A 23146-nucleotide genomic window follows, 5' to 3' on the forward strand; every position below is an offset into this window, starting at 1 on the left:
CAAAATGACTCAACTCGTCATCTTCGACTTTGACGGCACCCTCTTCGACACCCACAACTCCATTGAACAGACCATCAAACAAACCTTCACCACCCTGCTCCCCTTGCACACTCCTCCCGACTCGTCCATCCACCGCCTCATTTCCAGCGGCGCCGGCCTTGCAGACACATTTCGCTCCCTGCACCCCACCCCAGAAACCTTCACACCAGACACAGAGACCGAGTGGATATCCACGTACCGCACTCTCTACGCCACTCATGGCCAATCCCTCATAGCAGCCTTTCCAGGCGCCCAGAAACTCCTCTGCGAGCTGAAGAACCGCAACATCCTCACGGCCATCATCAGCAACAAAGGCGTGGCGGCGGTGAAGACCGCGCTGGAAAGGAACAATCTCCAGGGCTTGGTCCCGGAGGATTTGATTATCGGCGATAAGACGCCCGGTGCGGCGAGAAAGCCTGACCCGTCGGCTTTTGAGAATGTGGTGGTCCCTGCCTTGAGGTCAAAGGGTGTCCAGGTCGATCCCGAACGGGTGCTAGTGGTCGGGGATACGGTGGCGGATATACTGTTTGCGAGGAATATCGGGGCGAGAGCGTGTTGGTGTCGGTATGGATATGGAGATCGCTCGGCTTGTGAGGATCTGAAGCCAGGGTTTGTGGTGGATTCATTGGAGGGGGTGCTTGGGTTGTTATAATTGTGAAGAGCGAAGTGTCTTTCAAAAAGTTAGGTTGTTGTATAACAATGGAATCAATTGTTTGCAGTAGAGAAGTAGCTTTACATCATTCTAGCTTTAGAAAATTCTTCAATTGAGCGATCATTTCGAATTTTCGGCCCCAAAAAGTCCTCGACTAAGGAACCAGTTCCCAAGCAGTGCCCTTCTCTGGGTTCCAGACAACGTAACCATCCACCCTGATAGAGAAATGGGTATTCAGTTGGGAGATGGAGAACGGGGTCGCTTCAATCTTTGGACCCAAAGCCAGGCATGGAGTCGTCTCATACTGGTCCATCATGAAGGTCACATACTTGTTACCACCAACAAGAATCACCTTATCCTTCCCAATAATGAGTTGTCTTCCGAATCATGGACCTTTGCTTTGGCCAGACGGAATCGGGCACCAGGTATGGTGCTCGTTCTAATATAATCCCCTCCAAAGTATGTGCAATAGACGGCTGGGTTTTTCACCGAGCGAATGTAGAACCTGGAAGAGCCAGCGTTAGAAAACACTTCTCATTGAGGGAGGTGGGAAGCATACGAGTCACCATCTACAGGGTCCATCCAAGGTCCATTGTTGAAAGTCACTGGACCATAGGTGTGTAAGGGTGTGAAGATGACGAGGTCGCAGAATTCTTCCATTCCAGCTGTCCAAATTTCTGGCTTGCACCAGCTCTTACAAGTGTACCAGTCTGCAGCTACTCGGATGACAGCTTCATTCTGTGCACTCCCCACGGCGCGGGGCCAAGCATCGAGGGTGTTCTTGTCCTTTGCGGTAATAAGAAAATCACGGCGGTCTGAGGCTCTATTTTCAACCTGCTACTGTTAGCTATGTCGACGGCCTTTTCTCCTCAGAACTGACCGTGACCATTGCATAAGCATAGAAGACCATCGTGGCTGGAAGGATGGAGGTCTATCAGCTCTTGGTAGGATGTGCTAAGTGTCAATGAGTGTTTCAAGTATCTCTGGCTAGAAGAAGGGAACAGAGTTCAGGTAGGTCTGGCTTCTGTCGCAAAGAGTGTGGTGAAATTGTGTTATGTAGGAGAGAAGAAATTGGAAAGCTAGTATGGATCTATTGATATATGTCACTTCATCTCACTCACTCCCCCATAACTCTTCGTCTAAACACCAAATTCATCAATTACACTTGGCGCTTTAGTGAAATCATTATCAACATCCACAATAGGCATCTTCAGACCAAATCCTTCTGGCCCACCAACGGCCAACCCCTTCTTAGTCTTCCATAGAGGATGCGAAGGCAAAGAAATCACGTTGACTCGCAGTCCATATCGCAAGTCCTGCGAACCGATCGCCTCACCGTCCTGACCCAAAATTGAAATCAAATCAGGAACAGTGCAAACGACCTCCTGTGACTCCTCGGAACCATCAGCATCAGTCAGAGCAGCATAGAGGTACTCGTTCTGAAAGGGAATGGTCATATGGCGGTCGTCGGGGACACTCTGCGCGCTCGAGCTGGCAGAAGCCTCGCGCTCCTCTTCGCTGAGGGGGGCAATGATAACACTACCCATAGTGTATCCACCGCCAATGAACCGCCGAACATCGACGATCTTGCCAGTGAAGAGCAGTTTGCCTGCGCAGACGTTGAACTGGAACTTTGTGAGCGTGGAGCAGATACTGTGGTGACCAGAGAACTCACAATCGCGTCTACATAGTTTGTCTTCTTGCGGCGAGCCAAGTGCACCGCACGACCCAAATACCAAGCCTGGGATAATGTATTGGGGACTCCATGGGACTTGATGGCGGAAGCAGGCAGTGGGTTGGCGCATACAGCACAGGCAAGGCCAAGCTCGATGGCTGTGGTGCGAAGAATCTTCTCCAATCTTACCGGGGAATCGGCGTTCTTTCAACTCAGAGTCAGCTGCACGTTCAAATGGGCTCTAGTATCTCTACTCACTGCCACAATCGAGGTGTTCCCACGGGCATCGGACAGCACGCAGGGGACCAGTGAGTGGCCATAGACACTGGTGGTGGCTGAAAGTTATTAGCTGACAGGAATTTCCATAGTAGAGGCAGCGACGAACCGTGATACATGGTGGGATACGCTCTGCCCATCGTATCGCCGTCAACGATGGGGACATCATAGTGTACGCCAGTCGGGAATGCACACAGACCGTTACCACCCCCACTAACCATGTCAGCTCACAGTCAGAAGAGTGGTTGCTTGTGACTTACACTTCGTCTAGCAGAAGACCTTGGAAAGTCTTGATGCCTAGGAATTTGTTGACAGCGTCGATACCAGAGGCAATCTCTGTGCCTCCTGCAATACGCTCATTGATGACACTTGGGCTGCCATACCACGAGCCAAAGCAGATAATATCACTGTCATTGAGGGACTTGGGAGAAACAATGCGCATTTTCCTCTCTCCGCTATTGCGTAACGCTTGCAGACTCTTAAGGAACTCGTGGTGTGTTGGTCCACCACCTCCGGTACCTAAGACACCGCAACCCGTGGAGATCATCTCCAGGTCAACTTCCGAGACGTACCAGACGCCGTCCTTGACCTCGGGACAATAGGTTTCGAGATCCACTCGCAGCGATGGCCGCGTAGTAGACTCAAGAGCATTGGGAACGCCGACTTTCTGTCCTTCGTCTGCCTCTGGCTCCTCTGCAGATACCGAGGGGGCTGAAGGAGGAGGTGTCAGCTCATCGGGTATCGAGAGGGGACCAACAGCTCTGATTTGAATGCGGATTGCACCATTGTGCATGTACTGTAGGGGCATTTTGTGCACCTCAACGACTTGCACGTGCTCTCTAGCCGCGCCCTTGGCCACTGCCATGTCGATGGCCTTTTGCTGCGTGGCCTCCAGAACAGCTCGCTCATCCTTGCCATCCAGGATCTCGACAACATCAATATCACCCGAAACCTTGGCGATGGCGGCGCCGACTGCATTTGCAGCCCCTTGGTGAATTGGGTGGATGCATTTGTCTACACCATCGAGATCTTCCGTCACGAGAAGCGCACCTCCTCCGACAAGGAGAACGTGCACGGGAGCAGCCGATACCTTCATCTGCTCGATGATGCCCTCGAGCATCTTCTTTATCCGTTGGCGGGCCTTTTCAACAAGAGATGATGGAACGTTGTGGACCAGCGATGAGTCTCCAAGATGAGCTTTCCCTAGGGCGACCACAATATCACTAGCAGTGAGAGTGCTGCCGCCGAAGACCTTGGCCTCCTGCTGGATAGCGTGTCCAACAGAGCCGGGTCCAATTGTGACCTTATCAGTAATAGGGTCGAGCTGGACCTGGCTTCCACCACCCAAGCCGATTGACACGACCTCGGGCATCGAAAACGCCGTTCGCACACCTCCCACCTCAACAAAGCCTGGGGCCTGCCGCGGAAATCCTGAAGGCAGGAGGGCGCACACATCCGTCGTCGTGCCACCGATGTCGACAACAATGACCTGGGGCTCCGCCTCGGTGGTCTCCGAGTCAGATTTGGAGTCGGTTCCAATCTGCTTCTTATGATCGATACCAGCCAGGAACGCGGCACCGGTAATACTGTTCGTTGGCCCGCTCGCAAATGTCTTGATGGGGTACTCTGCGGCTGTGTCGGCGTCGATCAGCGTACCGTCATTCTGTGACAGATAGAGTGGGCATGAAAGCCCAATACGCGCCATGGCACGCTGGAAGCCCTTCTTGACGCGGTGACCGGTCCGCAAAATCGCGGCGTTGAGGATCGTGGCATTTTCGCGCTCCAAAAAACCCGTCGGGCCAATATCGTGCGAGCAGACGACTTCCAACTCGGGCGCTTCTTCGATGATGATTTTCTTGCACTGTTCTTCATGCAAACCCTCATGATCCAGTGGCGAGAAGACGCCGACCAATGCTATTGACTTGACCCCGGAGGCAACAATGTCCCGCGCGGTCTGTCTAATCTGCTCTGGATTCAAGGGCGCAATCTCCCGGCCGTCAATTTCCAGGCCACCGTCGAGATAGTACGCACCGCCGTCGAGAATGCCGCGCAGACCGACAGGGAAATCAGAAAACGGGGGAATCTGACGGGTAAAGGGACCGCAGAGTCTCACTACTGCGACCCGGTCAAGTCGCCGTGCATCGGCCTCTACAAGTGCATTGATAAAGTGTGTCGTGCCGATGGTGACGCTGAGCACCCGGCTCTGATCAACTTGAGAGTCTTGAAGGACGGTACGGATGGCTGACTCGATACCGCTGGTGATATCCTTGGTTGTCGAGGCTTTGTGGGACGCCAGCACGCCACGGTTGGGCGTGTCGAAGGCGCGGACGTCAAGGATGGCGGCATCCGTATTGGTGCCGCCCACGTCGACGCCGATACGGTAGAGAGACATGACTGATGGTTTGAGGAATGTTGTTGGGGTTCAGACGAAGATGTCAACTGCCCCCCTTTTGTACTTGAGGTCGATCGGCGCCAATCATGGCGATGGGCAGAATTGCCAATTGGCTGACAGTTAACAGATTAATTCGCCGAACTTGTGATCCGGGGAGTTTGTTAAAGTTCCTTGCGGAGTCCACCTCGATTTAACTGATCAGAACAACCAAGGACGGTTGAGTTGAGCGAGATAAGACTAACTTGAAGAACTCCAGGACTCATATGACAGCTCTCAACCCCGGGACAACTGTCGATAGCGGAGATACCAGGTGGTTCATAAAGTGCTCCTGTGCCAGCTGCTATCGAGTCGCGTGGCGTTGAATCCCCAGACAACATGGCGCTGTCGACTTTGTTCAAGAGAATCGAGCTGCCTCATGGATCGCGATGGATTGTGAGATGCCCTTGACAGCAGAAGCGTCCTCTTCCGATTACCGCGGCTAACTGAATTTCTCATCAAACATACAGAACGACGATGTGCGCCCGGTCGAAGCAGGGAGACGGACTTGGACGTTCCTGACATTCCACAACTTCTGTGCGACTTCATCCATCCTATGCTGCTAGCGAGGGTGTGCTGAGCGGATGTAGGGCTCCTGATCAACTGTAACATTGCCACGTACCTGACCGGCAGCGCCCTTATCCCGCTCGGATTGACCTGGTGGCAGGCCATCATAGGTGAGACTGACCAACTTGGATCCTCTGGATGCATCTCAGTCTGATTCTATAAAGCTATTGTGATCGGCAACATTCTTGCGACCTTGGCCGTTGTGGTTAGCTCTCTAGCTGGAGCGCACTACCATAGTAGGTCGACCCCTAGCGACTATCTATCAGTCATGGAGAGGTATTGACGGTAGTAGTTGGCTTCCCCGTGTTCAGTCGAGCTGTCTGGGGCACCTGGGGAGCTCAGTTCGTTGTCTGGAATCGCATTTTCCTCGCATTCGGTAAGCGATCTCTGAGTCAAGCTTCTTGAAACTATCCCATACTAATGATCTACTGCTAGTTTGGTAAGATATAGCTAGTGCCACAGTCACTACCATCGCTGACGACTCAGGTACGGCTTCCAATCATGGGTTGGCGGCCAATGCACCTACATCATCCTCCTTTCATGGGATCCCGGGTTCGCACAACACATCCCCAACCATATTCCAGAAGGAACAGGTACCACCAGTGCTGAGTTCCTGTGCTACTTCATCTTCTGCGTCATTAGTCTCCCCGCGCTGTGGATCCGTCCCCACCGCATCGAGAAGTTCTTTTACATTGCCAGCGCAGTCACGCTGGCCTTCTTCCTCGTGCTTTTGATCTGGGCCCTGGCGACCATGGGATCCGATGGGTTCGGCGATACCCTTAATGACGGTGGCTCCATCCCAACCACCGGCGGCCCGTACAGCACCGCCTGGTTGATGGTGTACGGTATCATGTCGACCATCGGGTCCATCGCGGCGGGGATTCTGAACCAGAACGACTACGCTCGTCTGGCGCGGCGGCCAGGAGATGCCATCTGGGGCCAGGCACTGGCCTTCCCGCTGTACAGCATCGCCGCGTCCATCATCGGCATCCTCGTCACAGCCGCCACGCAGAAGCGCATGGACGGTGAGGCCGTCTGGAACCCGCCCACGCTCTTGGTGGGCCTGCTCGAGAAGGACGAGAGCCCCGCCACCCGCGCCGCCGTCTTCTTCGCCGGACTCGCCCTCATCATCTCCCAGCTCGGCAGTAACCTTCCCGGTAATGCCCTGTCCGGCGGCATGGACTTGGCCTCCGTGTTCCCGCGCTTCATCAACATCCGTCGTGGCGCCTACATCGTCGCCATCCTCAGCCCCGTCGTCAACCCTTGGCGGCTGGTCAACACCGCCACCATCTTCCTGACCGTCCTCTCGGGTTATGGTGTCTTCTTGGCTCCCATGACGGGTATCATGGCGGCGCATTACCTGATCGTCGCCCGCATGAAGATCAACGTCGACGACCTTTTCGTCGGCGACAGCAGAGGCATCTACTGGTACTCGGCGGGTATCAACTGGCGCGCCCCGGTAGCGGTATGCAATTCTGTTCTTCGAAACATGGTATTTGACTAACTGTTATAGTGGATTGTCGGCCTCGTCCCTTGTTTCCCCGGCTTCGTGGCCGCCGTCAACACGTCCGTCGTCATTTCTGATGGTGCGACTGAGCTGTTCTACCTGAACTATCTGTATGGCTTCCTGGCGAGTGCGGTAGCCTATGCGCTTCTGCACTGTATTTTCCCGGACAGGAAGCTCGACGCGTTTGTTCAAAACGGTGCCTCCGCGCGAGAGACCCAGAGATTCTATAATAGGCGTTGGGATGTAATCGAGGCGCAGACGCCGGAGATCGAGGAGGATTGCGAGGTGCCGACCGTCAAGGATGGATTCGAGACTTCGCTGTAGGGATTCATGGTATAGTTGGTACAAGTAGATAAGGTTCTTCGTTTCTAGGATAGTACAGAATTTATGAGTCAGAGTCGTTCAATTGAGTCGTCAACAGCTACAGCTACAATGCCATTAAAGACTGAATCCCCCCCCCGCGTGCGTAGACACCAAAACATCGCATCCGCATCCGCATCCCCCGGCTCCGCGCCCGCCTTCCCGCCGACGTTCGTGCACATCTAGCCCGAGGAAATGGCCCGGGGACGAGGTTGGAGATTTGTAGGGACTCCGGGGTGAAAAGGTAACGGAGAAGGAGAGTTGAGGGACTCGGTGTCGAAGTGCTCGTGCGTTAGCAGGGTGGATGGTCTGGTTCGCGATGGAGAAGATGGTGAAGTCGCTGGATTGGGCTGCAGCAGCCGGTGAAGATAGAAGAAATGTCTGCGCTGGCTGTGAATTGTGAATTGTCAGTGAGTCAGTGGTGACGGATGATGTTCCTGTTGGCATGCAGCAATGCTTACCGAATGGTTCTTGGTCAGTCGATTCTTCGACGTATAGATATCCTTTGGGCATTGGGTCCTGCAGGAGCTGCACGACTCGCTGCACATGCCGTTTCGGAGCATGTTTTCAAAGCCTTGTTTGTCCATCGATGCTTCTGACTGGCACGTAGGTAGAAATCCCTGGCTTTTTGCAAAAAAGACTTAGTTAAAAGCTTCTTTCCACCTTATATATAGTCTTCGTCGTGGAGACACCCGCAGGGCGGTTCTCTTGTGATGACACACGCGGTCTTGCGCTTGCGACATACATCGCAGCGCCTGTTCTTCTGGCTTCTTGGCTGCCAGGCGCGACCAGAATAGCTGCGAATGCTGAGTTTGCGGGGAGAATCTGGCAGGCAGGGACGATTCTCCATGATAGTGGAGTGGTGAATACCTAGTAGTTGGATGAGTATATGGAGTCAGGAGTTTGGAGTCAGGAGTCATGGACAGATGAAGGAGAGAAGCTGGCCGATGTCGGGCCTCAGTCGATTTGCATCGCTTAATTGAATACGGAAGAATGGCGGTTATTATTGGAAAGCCCGTTTGATAGCTGTTATGACTATGGTTTGGACGATTAATTGAGGTAATTGTATGGCATCATCTATCTATGTAGTATTAGGGTATGTAGTGTGTATGTTGAGATTGATACAGCTGATGGCACTTTGGCCTCCATACTATTGAATCTTATGCAGGCATCGTAGATCTATTACGGAGTAGGTATGTATCTAGCAGAGCATAGGCCCATAAGGCTATAACTCTATCATCTATAGTTCTTCCAGGGGGAATGGAGCAAGTCAATTGGCCCTATGGTCTGCTCGAGGCCTGCTCTGAGACACACTATCGATGTAGATCTGATCGATCATATCAATTAAACGACAGATCCAGCTAAGAACGCGTCTAACAAATTCTATCTCGAAGTCGATATGGATATGGCCCATCATGGAATGTGAGCAATTCGTATGATTGGTGCTGTTTATCCTCAGCATCGCCCAGAGTGGAAATGGAATGCATGCGCATGTCTCACATCATATCTGACTTTGGTAGGCAACAGGGCTATCAATTCCTATTCCAGAGAAGGATATGGACTCAGCTGCGGGAATCAAAAAAACAAATATTGCAGAGGTTTGCAGGCTAATGCAGGAACATGGCCCTGTCTGAATGCCAGCCCTGAAGTATAAATCCCTGACCCCCCCCCCCTTGTTCTTCAGGGCGGGATGTCGCACGTCAAAATCGTATGCTATAATACGACCATATGGCCTCCCTAATCCACTCACTCGTAGGCGCCCTGACGGGCCATACCGACACGCTCTGTACCGTCCTCGCCGACCACGGATTCCAGGTCGAGTACCCGCTCTCGCTCTCGTACACCCACGATCTAAACAACTACTGGTCCGCAGCCTGTTCCGACCTCCATCCGGAATGCACGGTGAGTCCGCGCAACGCGCAGGAGATGGCGGACGTGATCGCCGCGCTGGGACATACGCAGGATCAGTTCGCCGTCAAATCGGGCGGCCATTCGCCGAACCTGGGCTTCTCGAGTACGCAGGGCGGCGTGCTCGTTGTCACGAAGAATCTGGATCAGGTGGTGTATGATGCTTCGACGCAGACGGCGGTGATCGGGCCCGGTCAGCGGTGGGAGGATGTGCAGGAGAAGCTGGAGCCGACGGGACGGGCGGTCGTTGGTGGACGGTTGGGGGGTGTGGGCGTGGGAGGATTGCTTCTTGGTGGTGAGTCGGCCACGTCCATCCATGTCTGTATAGGTTGGGGATCGTTGCTGAAGGGGGTGGTGGGCAGGTGGCCTCAGCTATCTCAGTCCGCAATATGGCTGGGCAGCCAACAATATCCTCAGCTATCTCAGTCCGCAATATGGCTGGGCAGCCAACAATATCCTCAGCTATGAGGTCGTTTTGGCCAACGGGACCCTGGTGAATGCCAATGCGGAGGAGCACTCGGACCTCTTCGCTGCTCTCAAAGGAGGCGGAGGTAACTTTGGCGTCGTCACTGCATATACCGTTCAGACACACCCGATGGACCATCCCGTCTGGGGAGGGACGTATGTCTTTGGCGGCGACAAGACCGAGGAGATGCTTGCTGCCCTGCGGGACTTCGTCGAATACTACCCGGACGAGAAAGCCTCGATTATCCTGACCCGGGAACATGCCACGCTGCTGAATACGTGGATTATGTTTCTGTTCTACGATGGGCCAAGTCCCCCGGCTGGGATCTTCGATAACTTCACGGCGCTGAACCCGTTGGATCAAACCAAGACTTGGAGCAGCTACGCCGATCTCGTTAGTATCACCCAATCGCAGTCCGATGGCTTCAATACTGACGGACTCGGCAGCTGAAAAACGGGGACCAATTCATCCTTCAGTAGGTTCAAACAACGAACTGCCGGTTCTGTACTGACCGTCTGGCAGTGGAAGCCGATATAGCATCGCCGGGGAGACCATCCCAGTTCCCCACGACATGTCACCCACAGTTCTGCAGTCTCTCTTCGACTTTTGGCTCGATGTGAACAACGAGGTGTTGCTGGAGCTGGGCATGGTTGGCACGATGGACTTTCAGCCCTTGCCCCGAAGCATTGCACAGAAAGCGCTGCAGCGCGGAGGAGTCAGTACGGCCCTGGAAAAGCCAGAGTGAGCTCTCGTTAATGCCTCTATAGGACCTCCTGGACTTCCCGCCAGATCAAGACTACATTGCCCTGCAAATCACCCTGCAGTGGTTGCTATCGACGTCGGATGCCCGGATGCTCGACGCCACACGGACGCTCTTCAAGGGCTTCAACCGCCTAATCTCGCAGCATATCGCGAACGGAACTCTGCCGGATGTCTACCGTCCGTTGTATATGAATGATATCCACGCAGACCAGGATTACTGGGGTCGACTGCGGACGCGGGACCGGGCCTTGCAGACCAGGCGGAAGTATGATCCTACCGGGTTCTTTCAAACCCGGACCAGTGGATTTCGCTTGTCTTAATTTCTTCTAGTTGGCAGCAAAAGTTGAGGTACCTATGGATGGGATTAAGTTGAAACCATTGACATGCTCAGACCCGCCATTTGATTGATAGCGAAGTTTCTCCGCGTAAGATAGGTAGAGCCGGCGCCGACTCCGAGACCCTGTGACTGAAGATAGTATGGAAAGAAGAAAGACGTGGTAGAGAGGGCTGACAATGCCAATAACGAGCCAGTTGAGGATGATCACCATGTACGACCAGGCCCGTGGACAGGTGCGAAAATGGACTGGTGTCAGTTCCGATCTTGTCAATGTCAATGGTCCTATAGACAATCGTATCACCATCACTAGCAGGGGTCCTGCGCCGCAATCAAGCGTTGGTGGATCGCGCCACACGAAAACCGAAGGCGTTAACGAGACTGTTTTGCACCAATAGAACGCCTGCTGGGGTCATCACGACATTTCCCGCGCCGGATTGGGGAGGTCAAACGTCCCAGAGGGGTGAGCATAAGACCACGAGCGAAACTGGAGCCAACAAAGAAGACGGTTGGTTCTATACATAGTCCCCATTCCTTTGTAAGACAGGGTCTCCATCCTTTCCTCGAGTCGATGCCCAGCATGGGGTCACAGAAGCGGGCTCTGCGGGCCTCGTGCGATCACTGTCACCAAGCAAACGTGAAATGCGTCCCTACTGCCGTCGGTTGCCAGCGCTGCTTGGACTTGAAGATCGTCTGTGTTCACAGTCCCCCGGGCCGGTCCGGTCGAGCACCCGCAGCGAGCAGGGATTCGGGGTCCTCGCGGGTGCGTGCTGCTCGCATTCTTCCCCCGGCGCAAAGCAGCCCTTCGCGAGTCTCCAGCGAGCACAACGCCTTCGCAGCAAGCTCCGAGCATCAGAACCCCCAGCTCCCGTCCTCGACAGCGGACTTTGCGAACGGCTCCGTGCTGATTCTCGATGACGAAGCGGGCCAGGGGGAGCCCATCGACGCGATGCTGTCCGACTGGTTCTCCATGCCAGGAGCCGCCCTCAGTCCCCTGTACAGCGCAGATCATCAGACAGCTGCACTGCCGGAATCCGCCAACCCCCATTCGGAGGAGGCGGCGGCGCCGGAGGACCCGAGGGAGTAGCCACGGAGATGGGAGTCTGCTTCTCGACGTCTACATCGTAGGAGAGCTTGTTACTCTGCAATGATTCGTTGACCTTGGGCGATGCCAGCTCCTGCTCCGTAGTGGAGAGACTCATTTTGTAATTGGGCAAGGGACACACGAACGGAATCAGTTTCTCATGAGAAGCCACTAATTATGATCTCTGACAATCCGCGAAAGGTGTGATATACTAAACAAAACAACAGGCCCTTAATTTCAATGGTAATTCGACCTGGTTTATGGCGCCAGCGCTTCGATCCGTAGAGTCCAACGGCTTGATCTGCATGCTAGACAGAAGCTGCTCTCGAAGAGAATCTGACGATTTCATATAGACTCGCACAGAATAAAGCATACTTCTCATAAAGTGAATGCGATACATGGAACTGCATAATGCTCTGACTCTAAACCACCGAGACACCGATGCAAGTGCAGGGTTTAAACGAACCCACCGATACTGTTGGATTCCCCCAGTGGGTTAGTTTCTACAGCGGCCAGATCACCATTGGCTCTGATATTGATGAATCCAATCGGCGGGATTTGCAGATAGACAGGGATCAGCTCAGGGAGTACATTACGGAGTACAGACATAGTAAATATCTTGTGGAGTAAGATGGCAAGTGATATAACCTCTCCAGTTAGGCTTCCCCTACAAATGGGAGGGCTCTGGATTGCTTCGGAAGGGACTAGGGCTTGAACTTCTTATTCTGGTCATGATCTGACTTATGTACCAATTGACTGGCCTGGTAGCGTAGATAGATAAACCTCAGCACCGAGCCCAAGGAGTCTACTTCATATGAGATGACTATGGCTGAAAGAAGCTATTGATTGAAATAAACTCCCAGAGAGGAATAGCATGGAGGCTTGTAAATTCCCATTTCTTCCATCATCGCTGGTCTAAGTAGTATTAATAACTATACCTGTTTTCTGTAAAGTTATGAGATCTAGCATATGAGGATATTTCAGAAGTGTATACCTCTCGTTCTAGTTAGCAACAGATATGATATGCAACCCAAGTTTCATGATAATCTCATATAACATGGTGAAAAGCTTTAACGGACCATGAGGAACGGCTGCCACTGTGGATAGCAGATCTACGGTTAGCAAACAGCGCTGTGTGCTAATGCAGTGTCAAAGCCTTGTAGGCTAACTAGTTATTGGCCAGTGGTGATGCTATAGTCCCAGACTCCCAAGAGCTGGAAGACCGTGGCAGGTGTTTGCTTTAGAATCTGATAAAGCGATGAAGACGACTCATGAACGGCACAAGAGCTGCTGGCCTGCTGCTCACCTGAGCCGAAATGCCAACTGGATCAGCAACCAGGAAAATACTCGTGGCCGAAGCTATCATAGGCCAAACTGGACTGGCAACCGCATTCATTCTGCGCTATAAAGACAGTAAGCACTAAATAAGCGGCTGAGGATCTAAGAGTTTAGGGCCAGACTAGTGCCAGTTCTACCAGCACAGAAAAGGGGGTTAGACCCTCTACTCAGCCTTGTGTTGGTGACTGCTGGCTGAGTAGCTGTATCTACAGAGTACAGCGCTTGAAATTCTTCAGTGGCCAGGAGCTACTGACACTAAGTTCACAGCCTATGGACTCGGACTGCTTATAGAGTAAATTGGTCTTGTGCAAGCGAGTCATTGATTACCAGGCAGTCCTAGGCATAATGCTGCTCCTCTACTTTCTATCACTCCTCGTGGACTTCTGCCTGGCCCAGCAGCCGCAGTCTGAGAAGCTCGAAGGCTGGCAGTTTGACGACAACAGCCGATCCAGCTGGGACATTTTCTGGACGTGTCTGTCGACGATTTTTGCCTGCACCTGGACGGCAATCCATCTCCATGTGCCGCAGAGAACGTCTACCAAGCATGGCAACGACAGGGTGAAATTTTTGGCGTGGCTGGCCTGTCTGCTGGCCCCGGAATTCATGACCATGTATGCCGCCGTGGACTTCTATTACGCGCGTTCCATCACGCGGAAATGCAACCAGGCATTTGCTGCAAAGGACGAAGAGAAGCATGAGCTGCAGGCGGAACCAAAGACAGGGCAGCCGTCGGACACGGAGATCGAAGCTGACGAGCCTGAACCCCAGAATCCCCGTCCCTGGGGCCTGACACAAGGCTTCTCTATTCAGATGGATGGTCTGCAGTTCCACACAACCGACAATTGGGATTATGCTGTGACCACCAGGAACGTGGCATCGCTGATTGAGGCCGGCCTCCTTCAGCCGCACCATCTCAAGAGGGAGGAGATTGAAGACCGGGCCAAGGCGGATGCATTGGCCAAGCTCTTCGCGGTTCTGCAGAGCGGCTGGGTGATGATCAATATCCTCGCCAGAGCAGCGTACCATCTGCCTATCTCACCCCTCGAGATTGCTACTGTTGCGTACGTCGTCTGCGCTGCGTTTAGCTACGGCCTGTGGTGGTATATGCCCCGGGATGTACGAACGCGAATCACGATTGAACTGCCATATGCACGCGAGGGCGAGGAAATGCCCGAACCTGTCCGAAGAGCGTTGGATAACTACGAGCAGTCTTGGTTTCGCTCAGGTCGGATCGATTTCACGATGGCAGATTTCCGTGAAGCTGTCGACACCTCGTTCCCGTCAAAGCGACATTCCCTTTGGTCTCGCGAGTGTGGCGATGGCTCTCTGGTGAGATTCAGTGCGCGCGATGAAGCCATGTTGACCATGTGGGGAGTACTGGCCATGCATGTTTTCTGCGGCATTCACATTGCAGCGTAGGTTCCCTTCTGTCAGATTAAAAGTCTTCGCTAACCCTGTCACCCGGCTGCATAGTTGGAATTTCACCTTTCCTACCGCTGCAGAGAGAATTGCGTGGAGAGTCTTCTCCCTCCTCTCAGTCGGCGGCATCTGGGGACCGATTATCATTGGGACAGTGCCGTTGGCTGTGGCCTGGCTTGCATCAGGACGCGAAATATCTGCTCCGGGGCTGAAAAGCTTTATTGACCCGGAAGGTCGGCGGACGATCTTTGAGGAAGTGGTGTTTAACGGAGGCTATGTGATATACGCCCTTGCAAGGCTGGGGATGTTGGTTCTGGTGTTGACATCCATGCGAGCGCTTCCAGCAGGATCATTCGTTGGCATTGACTGGCTTTCAAGCATACCGCATATTTAGGGCTGACTTGCAGCCAAGATACCCACAGCTGGCTTCGAGAAATAGTATGAAGTCCCTGATCGAGATGCTCTTCGTCTTGGACGGGTCGGTCAGGTAGATGCAGCGTGACGAGTACGTGCTCACGATGACTGACCGACTGTTGTACTCTGGGGAGTACAGGCCAGCGATCGCCAGCGATATATCTCCAATTCAGAGGGGATATTTGTTTATGATTGTGCCACTACCGAGATACAAATGAGGGCCAAAATGTGGAGTTAGCTCTGTCTGGGGAATTCCGGTCCATGGCTTGCTGAAGATGATCTAGGGTTTAGAACACCGGCGAGGAATGTTGGATTCTTTCAAGGCCACCAGTTGGCGGTTCGACCTATCCACTTCTAGCGAGGCATGGATTCCCTTGTGCATGTACAGTTGGATGACCTCTCTGTTCAAAAAGGACCCTAGGCGCTTACTGGGATCCCCGAGCCTGCATCACCAATGGGTCTATCCGAAGGCCTTGCACCTGCGTCGTAGGCGCTTAATGAATGGATGATAGGTGCTTTGACAAGGTCGTGTAGAACCAAGCAATTTTCGACTACTCCGCGTAAATCCAAGTTTAGCGTTGATGGCCGAACAATTGAATCGTTCTATTCGCGTAGGCCCTATGACTATCGAGGGTGAAATAGACATGGATGTCTACCGTAGCGCCGTTATTGGGCCACGTTGATTGCGTGGCCGCATCTTATGGGATATTTCAATAAAGCCGTGACTTCAACTGTCTTCATTTACTTGCAAATTGTTCAATGTGATTATATTTCCGAGCGTGACAATCTCATTCCTGCACCCGTACCGACATCAGAATTGCGCAGACAAACACGAATTATACAATTCAACTTCCCCGTTGAGAGTCAATATGCGCCCCAAGTCCCGCGACGGATTCGAGTACGCAATCACTTGCAGCCTTCCGCTTGAAATGGATGCCGTAGAAGCGCTTTTGGACGAATGCTATGATCGATTTGGGACGCTATATGACAAGTGTCCTGGAGACACTAACATATACACATGCGGACGGATCGGGCCGCATAATGTTGTCCTATGTCTGACGGCAGACATAGGCAAAGCGGGAGCAGCTGCGACGGTCCCGACCTTGCTCCTCAGCTATCCAAATGTTCGATTGGTGTTCGTTGTCGGTGTATGTGGTGGCGTTCCTTTCCCGTCCGTAGGTGGCCGTGGGATCTTTCTTGGCGACGTTCTCATCAGCGACAGCATTATCGAATATGATGTTGGTGTACTATACACCAGTAGCTTCCAGCGACAGACTGATATCAAGAGTACGCTCGGACGACCGAACCGTGGAATAAGGTCCCTGTTATCAAACTTGGGGAGCGACAAGGGACGCAAGGAGTTCAAAGAGCAAACAGAGGGATATGTAACAACGCTCCAATCGCTCCAAAAGGACCGCTGGGAGCGTCCAGATGTCGCATCTGATGTCCTCTTTGAGTCATCGTACCAGCATCGACACCGCCAAGGAGTGCATCTCGACGAGTGCATCTGTCTCAAGTATGCATCCGAAGCTGCCGTTTGTAAAGTTGCCATGAATGCGAGCTGCCTCAACCTTGGTTGTGAGGAGGAACACATCCGCCGCCGTCGACCCGAGACAGAAGGCTCCGAATGGGCGGTGCATATTGGTACATTTGCATGTGCAGAAACGGTTATGAAGTCCGGAATCCACCGTGACGACTTGGCAGAGAAGGAGGGGGTGATTGGATTCGAGATGGAAGGGGCAGGGGTATGGGATCTCAGTCCATGCCTCATCATCAAAAGCGTCTGTGACTATGCCGATAGCCACAAGAGCCAGGCATGGCAGAAATACGCAGCAGCAGCGGCTGCTTCTGGAGCCAAAGCCATTCTGGAACATTGGCTACCTACAACGAAGCCAGGTGAGTACAGATACCCAAGGCACTGGATGACGATGCTGATCAACCACAAGCTTTGAAACTGGTATCCAGTGTCCATTCGGGAATTCCAGTTCCCCAGACAGCCTCTTCTGGCCAAGTGGACGAACTCAAGAAGATGAAACAGAATTTCCAGCACCTAGTCAAAGAAAGAAAAGACGTCGTCCTCTGGGGCCACCAAGGAAGTGGAAAGCCACAATTAACAATACACTACACCACGATTCCCAGAAAGTCCTACGATTCGATCATATGGATTGACAGTTCGTTAAGACACTCCATTCTTGAATCTTTCGCCCGCGTATGCTCAAACCTCAAGGGTCATCTGGAACGCGGCCAGTCGGTGATTAAGTCAGTCCTGGAGAACGACACGAATCATTCTTGGATCCTGGTGTTTGACAATGTAGAGAGTCGCGATAAAGCGCCTGAAAGTGACAGTATTAATCCGCGACCCTATTTTCCTAACTCATATCATGACTACATTCTACTGACATCCACTTCGTCTGATGTGCCCCATCGGCTGAACTTTGCTAGCATTCACATACGAGCACTCAATGAGCGAGCCCACCCTGGACCTCCTAGAGTGCAGCAAACATTATGTCTAATTTCCCGGGTTCTTCTGTCACCGAGTCCACGCTGCCAAGCGTTTGTGATATATCAACAGTCTCAGTGTCGTCCAGAACGGCTTCTTGCGAAATGGGTGGACAGTCTCTTCATTGGAAACAGGCAGATGCTCTGGCCAACACACAGCCCAGTCAAGATGGGAGAGTGCAATGACAAAACTAAATACGACTTGATAGGAGTTATGAAATCGCCATTCCGTGCGACGATAGAGTCGGCTGATGCTTTATTCTGGGTTTTGTTTGCCATCCACAAGTCAAGGAAATGATATATAATCGAGAGGTCACTTACAGGAGTCAATATCGAACCCGTAGTCTGCCTGAGCGCGCTGTTTCTATAGCAGAAAAACCTAGCCAGTACATCCCAGCCTAATTTCACCAAGAGCTAAATAGCAGGAAGAGTCTCTACTTTTTGTCTTTCTTCCTATTCCACCAATTTTAGCACATTAGAGATGGGTAGCCAACAGCTCATTGATGCCCTTTCCCATGACTCTTCGGTCTATTTCCCGGATTCTGTCCAAAACACGGACTATAATGAAAATTCAGCTCATCATACATTAATCCATAGCACAACAGGGAGAAAGATGCATATCCGTGGAGAATTGCTACTGTAAAGACGGTCAGATATCGGTGGGTCACGTGCCAACAAGGCTCCCCATTGAGGTTTCCGAGAGTGTACGTGGCCCTAACAATGCTCAGCACCAACACATCTGGGCCCTCTAAACATTCCACAAGAGCTTAAACATGGCGAAAACGTAAGTGCACATCTATCTGAAAGTAGACCCATCGCTAACGCCAACTAGTTCCATCGAGATCGTCCAAGGGACAGCAGCCGACATCCCCACCGTGCTGGGCCTGTTCGACACTGCCGTCGAGTGGCTCAAATCCCAGGACAGAACCGGCCAATGGGGCACAAAGCCCTTCTCGCAGCTACCGCGCCGCGTCAAAACAGTCACCGAGGCCGCCGCCTCGTCGCATCTGTGGCTGGCGGTTGACTTCGACAGCGAGACCACGCCCGATGTGGAGCAGCCATTTATTGGCCCCGATGGCAGACGTGGGGTAGTCGTCGGGTCCCTGGAAGTCGGCGACAAGGCCTCGTACGTGGAATCGGTGCCCGAATCCGAGCTCTACGTCAAGTTCCTGGTGACGGATCGCAAGTGTGCCGGGAACGGAGTCGGTGGTCTGCTTCTGGATCAGGCTCGGAAGCTCGCTCGAGAAGCCGGAGTCGAGCTGCTGCGGTTGGACTGTTATGCTGGGGGGGATGGGAAGTTGATCCGGTACTACGAGAAGCAGGGGTTTGTACGAACGACTGCGTTTGAGCATGAGGGCTGGCCGGGACAGTTGCTGGTGGAAAGAATGTCGAACTCCGACGAGTAGTCGTATGATTCATACCATGAATTCGTGCCCATGTCATATTCCAGAGATCTCAGCCAGTATAAGGTGAAAAATGCCCAGGCCGGAAGAAACCCGACGGGGACGGAAGCGTATCCGCTGCCTCGGCTACGAGTTGTGATCACCGTCTTGCAGGATTAAGTACTCACTCACTCACCATGGAGATATACCGGTATAGAACAACATGAACAACATGGCGCGAAACCTCTATGCAGACCCTCCCCGTCGTCCGACTCCCTCGCACGACGCAGCGCATGTCCTCGTTTCCTTCCAGAGCAATGTCCCGTCTGCAGCGACACATCGCAGCCGAAACAGCCATGGCCGACCCCTGTCGACGGCGAATCTCAGTCGGCCCCCGCAGAATCGTCGCCGGGTCTGGCGCGCCTGCGAGTCATGCCGCAGGAAGAAGATTAAATGCGACGCGGGAGATCCATGTCAGTGCTGCGTAGACACGGGGAGTGAGTGTGTGTATGCGATTGAGGGGTATCGGAGGGAGTTTGAGTCAAAGTATATTCTTCTCCCCTGTCCAAGCATGACAACTAACCGTTCAGGGTGATTGAAGGATATGGGAAACGGATTCAGGCGCTGGAAGATCTGGTGGCGACGTTGTTGGCGGAGCAACAGAGACTCGCAGCTCAATTGACACAGCCTGACAGTTGGCTCCCTCCCGATAGTCAAATGCCTGTTGCTAGCAATCTAATCGCCGAGTCGACACAATCCCCAGTGAGCGTCATCGCACAGGATCGGGTTGATATACCGGGGGCGCTGGTTATCGACCCAGGACTGGTTGGTCAACCCCAGTCTGTTTCGGTCCTTTGTCCTCCTGAAGGGAGTGCGCTGAGCACACAGACAAGTGTGAAAGCCGCCTCGCTGGTATATCGAGATGACAACGGAGCGCTAGTCAACGATGAAGCGGACGGGGCGCAATACTTTGGGCTCGGCGCAACGGTAGCCGTCGTGGATGAATGTCCCGGTCTGCGCATTCGAATCCAACAAGGTCTCATGCAGAAAGGCCGTGAAACGTTGGAGTCTCTATTCACTGAGAAGTCACTGCCGCCAGCATCGTCACGTCCCGGAAGCCTTCCTCCTGCCCCTCTCATGGACGCATTGATTGACACATTCTTCCGCAAAGTGTACCGTCTCTTTCCCATCATCGAAGCAGAGGATTTCCAGCGGCAGTACCTGCTACTTTTGTCGAATAATGCCCACCGGCCAGGATTTTTGGCGTTGCTTTACTCCATCCTGGCGGTTTCATCACCCCATATGACCCAGGACGACGGCGTCTGGAGTCGAGAGGGTTGCTCCGGATACAAAGGACTCGATCTGGGAAGACATTTTCACAAACTAGCCCTTTCAACAGGGCAGTTGAACGCATTCACGCCATTCGGAAGCAACAATGTCAATACCGTCACGGCATTGACTCTCCTCGGCATGCACCTGGCACAAACAGCCAGAATGAGTGAAGCATGGAGTATAATCGGCCATGCAGTTCGGCTGGGCTACGAAATGGGACTACATGTATGTTGATTGATCGCTTTTTGAACTGGACTCGATGTGACTGACCGTATAGCGCTCCCCGAAACGGATGGGCCTCCCGCTGATCGACGTCAAACGCCGCTGTCAGCTCTGGTGGTGTCTGTACGTGATGGACCGCCTGCTGGCCCTCCACCTCGGGCGTCCCTTAGCCATCCACGACAGCGACTCGGACGTCTTCTTCCCGTCGCCGCGTCCCAGAGCCCCCGGGTTCGTGGCCATGACACATCTGTGCCGGCTGATCGGGCAGATCCACGGGACCGTCAACTCGATCAGCAACGCGCACAAATGGCACGATGAGGCCAAGCATATGAATCTGCGGACCGAGCTGGACGCGCTTTGGGCGGATCTTCGGCAATGGCGGGAAACCATGCTGCCGGGGCTGAGTCCGGAGGAGTCCAAGCAGACCGAGCGCTGTGTGCTGGTGTCCACGTACTGTTCTGCCGTGCATCTGCTGTTTCGCCCGTTTCTGTCCACGCCGCATCGTCCGTCGCGATGGGATGCGGGACTGGCTGTGCGGGAGAGCCTCGCTGCTGCGACGGAGTGTGTACATTTGACGCCGGCGTTCAACCGGGTCGTTCCGGCGTGTCACTACTATGCCTTCCATGGACAGAATCTGTTCGTCAGTGTCCTATCGGTGCTGCACTGTATCCGGAACAGGGAAGCGGCTGTGGCCGGGGTTGGGGAGGCACTGGATGCTCTATCGGCAATGGGCCCAAAATGGCCCCTTGCGCCTCAGTACCGCGCTGTCGCCGGCGAATATCACGCCGTGACAACGGAGGTGATTGACGGCGGCCACACGGGACGGTGTATGTTTGAGAATCACGGCGTGGATCCAGGGTCGGAAGCGGCGCAGTTTGACCCCTGGATTAACCAGATCGACCTAGAAGGGAACCTTTTCCCGTCAATGCCGGACACGAGCTGGATGAACGAGTTGTTTTCTCTGTCCCCCGGTCAGAGTGGAGCAGACGCCGAAGACAAAGAACCCCCCCGGAAGCGCAGAAAGACCAAATTACGGGCATCAGTGTGTTCATTCTCAGTCAGAAAATCGACCAGTATTAGCTAGACATGACATAACATTCGTTAGAAACAGACAAAACACATAGAAACTACTTGGTATACATCTTCTCGAACAGCCGCCACCTCTCCTCCATCAGCCCCGTCCACCGCTCCTCCTTCTCCAACCCTAGAAACCGCAACGCATTGCCCGCCAGGATCTCGGCGCGCTGCCTCCACGACAGAAACGCCTCCAGCCGCGCATCCCGCGCAATCATCTTGCCGGCCTCGGGCACCTCGCCCAGCGGGAACGGATAGTCACTACCCATAATCATGCGGTGCGCCCCGACCTTCTTAACCAAGTACTCCAGCAGCTCGACGTCGTGCGTGAGGCTGTCGATCCAGATATTCTCCCGCACCGTCGCATGTTCCGTGGGCGTGACGCCGCCCGCATCCCCGGCCACCAAGTCCGGCCGGCAGTCGTACCCGTGCTGGATGCGCCCCAACAGCGTCGGGAACGAGCCGCCCGCGTGCGCGAAACACAGCCGCAGCCGCGGGAATTTCAGCAGCGTCCCCGAGCACGTTAGCACATGCAGCGCCAGCGCCGTCTCGCACGGCATCCCGATCAGCCAGCTACTCCAGTACTTGGCCCACCGCCGCGGGTTCTCCTTCGGCAGCGTGTACCCCAGCGGGTGCACGAAGACCGGCATCTGCAGCTCCTCGCAGGCCGCCCAGAATGGATGCAGCGCTGGATCGTCCAGCGGCATCCCGTCGATTGTCGTGCCGATTTCCACCCCGTGCAGTCCGAGTGAGTGCTTTGCGCGCCGCAGCTCCGCTACCGCGGCGGAAACTTCCTGCAGCGGGACGGTAGCCAGGCCTAAGAAGCGGCCGGGGTGATCGCGACAGACGGCGGCGATGTGGTCGTTGAGGTGGCGCGCGAGGATCGTGACGGGTTCCGAGGGCTGATCGTAGAAGAAGAGGATGGGGATGGTGCTGAGGACCTGGACGTCGGTGCCGGCAGCGTCCATCTCGGCCAGCCGGGTGGGGATGTCGTAGCAGTTCTTCTCGACGGTCCGGAAGAAGCGCTCGCCCACGTACATGTCGAGTTTGTCCGGGTTGGTTTTGTTCGGACGCAGAGTGAGCCAGGGGGAGCTGGATTCTGAATCCGAATCTGATTCAAAAGAGGATGTGGATGAGGATGAGGATGAGGATGAGGAGGATGGTGGTGGAGTGTTGCATGGGTAGGAAGAGAGGTCAGGAAAGGATGAGGGCATGATATGGGTGTGCATATCAATGCGGAGGAGAGGGTGGTGATTGCAGCAACTCCCCATGATGGCGTTGATCTTCTCGATACCGAGTTTGGGGTGATAATCGAGACTTTAGTGATCGTGATGATGTTCAATTGGAAGGAAGGGAAGATATAGACGAATCCTGGTTCTCTCCGGGGTCCATCCGGGGTAGTAGACGG

At 53.8% G+C, this 23146-nt stretch overlaps 12 protein-coding genes across 12 annotated transcripts, besides 3 other annotated features; 9 read left to right on the top strand and 3 right to left on the bottom strand.

Annotated features, from left to right (window-relative positions):
* Positions 1 to 4: 4 nt before the first annotated feature.
* ACLA_076230 (HAD family hydrolase) lies at positions 5 to 691 on the top strand (the record flags this gene model as incomplete). Its single annotated transcript, XM_001276008.1, has 1 exon — positions 5 to 691. One exon carries the CDS (start codon positions 5 to 7, stop codon positions 689 to 691), a length of 687 nt encoding a protein of 228 aa, XP_001276009.1.
* A 348-nt stretch (positions 692 to 1039) lies between these two features.
* On the bottom strand, positions 1040 to 1601 carry ACLA_076240 (uncharacterized protein; the record flags this gene model as incomplete). The annotated part of the gene is made up of 3 exons (XM_001276009.1): positions 1040 to 1196; positions 1251 to 1525; positions 1578 to 1601. 3 exons carry the CDS (start codon positions 1599 to 1601, stop codon positions 1040 to 1042), a joined length of 456 nt encoding a protein of 151 aa, XP_001276010.1.
* Positions 1602 to 1830: 229 nt separating this feature from the next.
* On the bottom strand, positions 1831 to 5034 carry ACLA_076250 (putative hydantoinase/oxoprolinase; the record flags this gene model as incomplete). Its single annotated transcript, XM_001276010.1, has 5 exons — positions 1831 to 2316; positions 2367 to 2570; positions 2625 to 2701; positions 2752 to 2855; positions 2903 to 5034. 5 exons carry the CDS (start codon positions 5032 to 5034, stop codon positions 1831 to 1833), a joined length of 3003 nt encoding a protein of 1000 aa, XP_001276011.1.
* Positions 5035 to 5409: 375 nt separating this feature from the next.
* ACLA_076260 (nucleobase cation symporter-1 family protein) lies at positions 5410 to 7468 on the top strand (the record flags this gene model as incomplete). Its single annotated transcript, XM_001276011.1, has 8 exons — positions 5410 to 5466; positions 5541 to 5607; positions 5661 to 5747; positions 5802 to 5873; positions 5930 to 6013; positions 6073 to 6076; positions 6124 to 7102; positions 7151 to 7468. 8 exons carry the CDS (start codon positions 5410 to 5412, stop codon positions 7466 to 7468), a joined length of 1668 nt encoding a protein of 555 aa, XP_001276012.1.
* A 926-nt stretch (positions 7469 to 8394) lies between these two features.
* Positions 8395 to 8420: a microsatellite.
* Positions 8421 to 9232: 812 nt separating this feature from the next.
* Positions 9233 to 10960, top strand: ACLA_076270 (uncharacterized protein; the record flags this gene model as incomplete). Its single annotated transcript, XM_001276012.1, has 5 exons — positions 9233 to 9707; positions 9775 to 10271; positions 10325 to 10353; positions 10401 to 10593; positions 10646 to 10960. The coding sequence occupies 5 exons, from the start codon at positions 9233 to 9235 to the stop codon at positions 10958 to 10960; spliced, it is 1509 nt and encodes a 502-aa protein (XP_001276013.1).
* Positions 9779 to 9877: a microsatellite.
* Positions 10961 to 11186: 226 nt separating the features above from the next.
* Positions 11187 to 11372, top strand: ACLA_076280 (uncharacterized protein; the record flags this gene model as incomplete). The annotated part of the gene is made up of 1 exon (XM_001276013.1): positions 11187 to 11372. One exon carries the CDS (start codon positions 11187 to 11189, stop codon positions 11370 to 11372), a length of 186 nt encoding a protein of 61 aa, XP_001276014.1.
* Positions 11373 to 11554: 182 nt separating this feature from the next.
* Positions 11555 to 12061, top strand: ACLA_076290 (uncharacterized protein; the record flags this gene model as incomplete). The annotated part of the gene is made up of 2 exons (XM_001276014.1): positions 11555 to 11586; positions 11680 to 12061. 2 exons carry the CDS (start codon positions 11555 to 11557, stop codon positions 12059 to 12061), a joined length of 414 nt encoding a protein of 137 aa, XP_001276015.1.
* A 1680-nt stretch (positions 12062 to 13741) lies between these two features.
* ACLA_076300 (uncharacterized protein) lies at positions 13742 to 15209 on the top strand (the record flags this gene model as incomplete). The annotated part of the gene is given in 2 exon segments (XM_001276015.1): positions 13742 to 14811; positions 14831 to 15209. The coding sequence occupies 2 exon segments, from the start codon at positions 13742 to 13744 to the stop codon at positions 15207 to 15209; spliced, it is 1449 nt and encodes a 482-aa protein (XP_001276016.1).
* Positions 15210 to 16098: 889 nt separating this feature from the next.
* ACLA_076310 (Pfs and NB-ARC domain protein) lies at positions 16099 to 18026 on the top strand (the record flags this gene model as incomplete). Its single annotated transcript, XM_001276016.1, has 2 exons — positions 16099 to 17125; positions 17215 to 18026. 2 exons carry the CDS (start codon positions 16099 to 16101, stop codon positions 18024 to 18026), a joined length of 1839 nt encoding a protein of 612 aa, XP_001276017.1.
* A 475-nt stretch (positions 18027 to 18501) lies between these two features.
* ACLA_076320 (putative GNAT family acetyltransferase) lies at positions 18502 to 19134 on the top strand (the record flags this gene model as incomplete). Its single annotated transcript, XM_001276017.1, has 2 exons — positions 18502 to 18512; positions 18561 to 19134. 2 exons carry the CDS (start codon positions 18502 to 18504, stop codon positions 19132 to 19134), a joined length of 585 nt encoding a protein of 194 aa, XP_001276018.1.
* Positions 19135 to 19342: 208 nt separating this feature from the next.
* Positions 19343 to 21748, top strand: ACLA_076330 (transcription factor domain protein; the record flags this gene model as incomplete). The annotated part of the gene is made up of 3 exons (XM_001276018.1): positions 19343 to 19607; positions 19712 to 20667; positions 20720 to 21748. The coding sequence occupies 3 exons, from the start codon at positions 19343 to 19345 to the stop codon at positions 21746 to 21748; spliced, it is 2250 nt and encodes a 749-aa protein (XP_001276019.1).
* Positions 21749 to 21791: 43 nt separating this feature from the next.
* Positions 21792 to 22778, bottom strand: ACLA_076340 (amidohydrolase family protein; the record flags this gene model as incomplete). Its single annotated transcript, XM_001276019.1, has 1 exon — positions 21792 to 22778. The coding sequence occupies one exon, from the start codon at positions 22776 to 22778 to the stop codon at positions 21792 to 21794; it is 987 nt and encodes a 328-aa protein (XP_001276020.1).
* Positions 22779 to 22860: 82 nt separating this feature from the next.
* Positions 22861 to 22894: a microsatellite.
* Positions 22895 to 23146: the final 252 nt, after the last annotated feature.

This window comes from Aspergillus clavatus, genomic scaffold (assembly GCF_000002715.2).
Source record: "Aspergillus clavatus NRRL 1 1099423829791 genomic scaffold, whole genome shotgun sequence".
NCBI lineage: Eukaryota > Fungi > Ascomycota > Eurotiomycetes > Eurotiales > Aspergillaceae > Aspergillus > Aspergillus clavatus.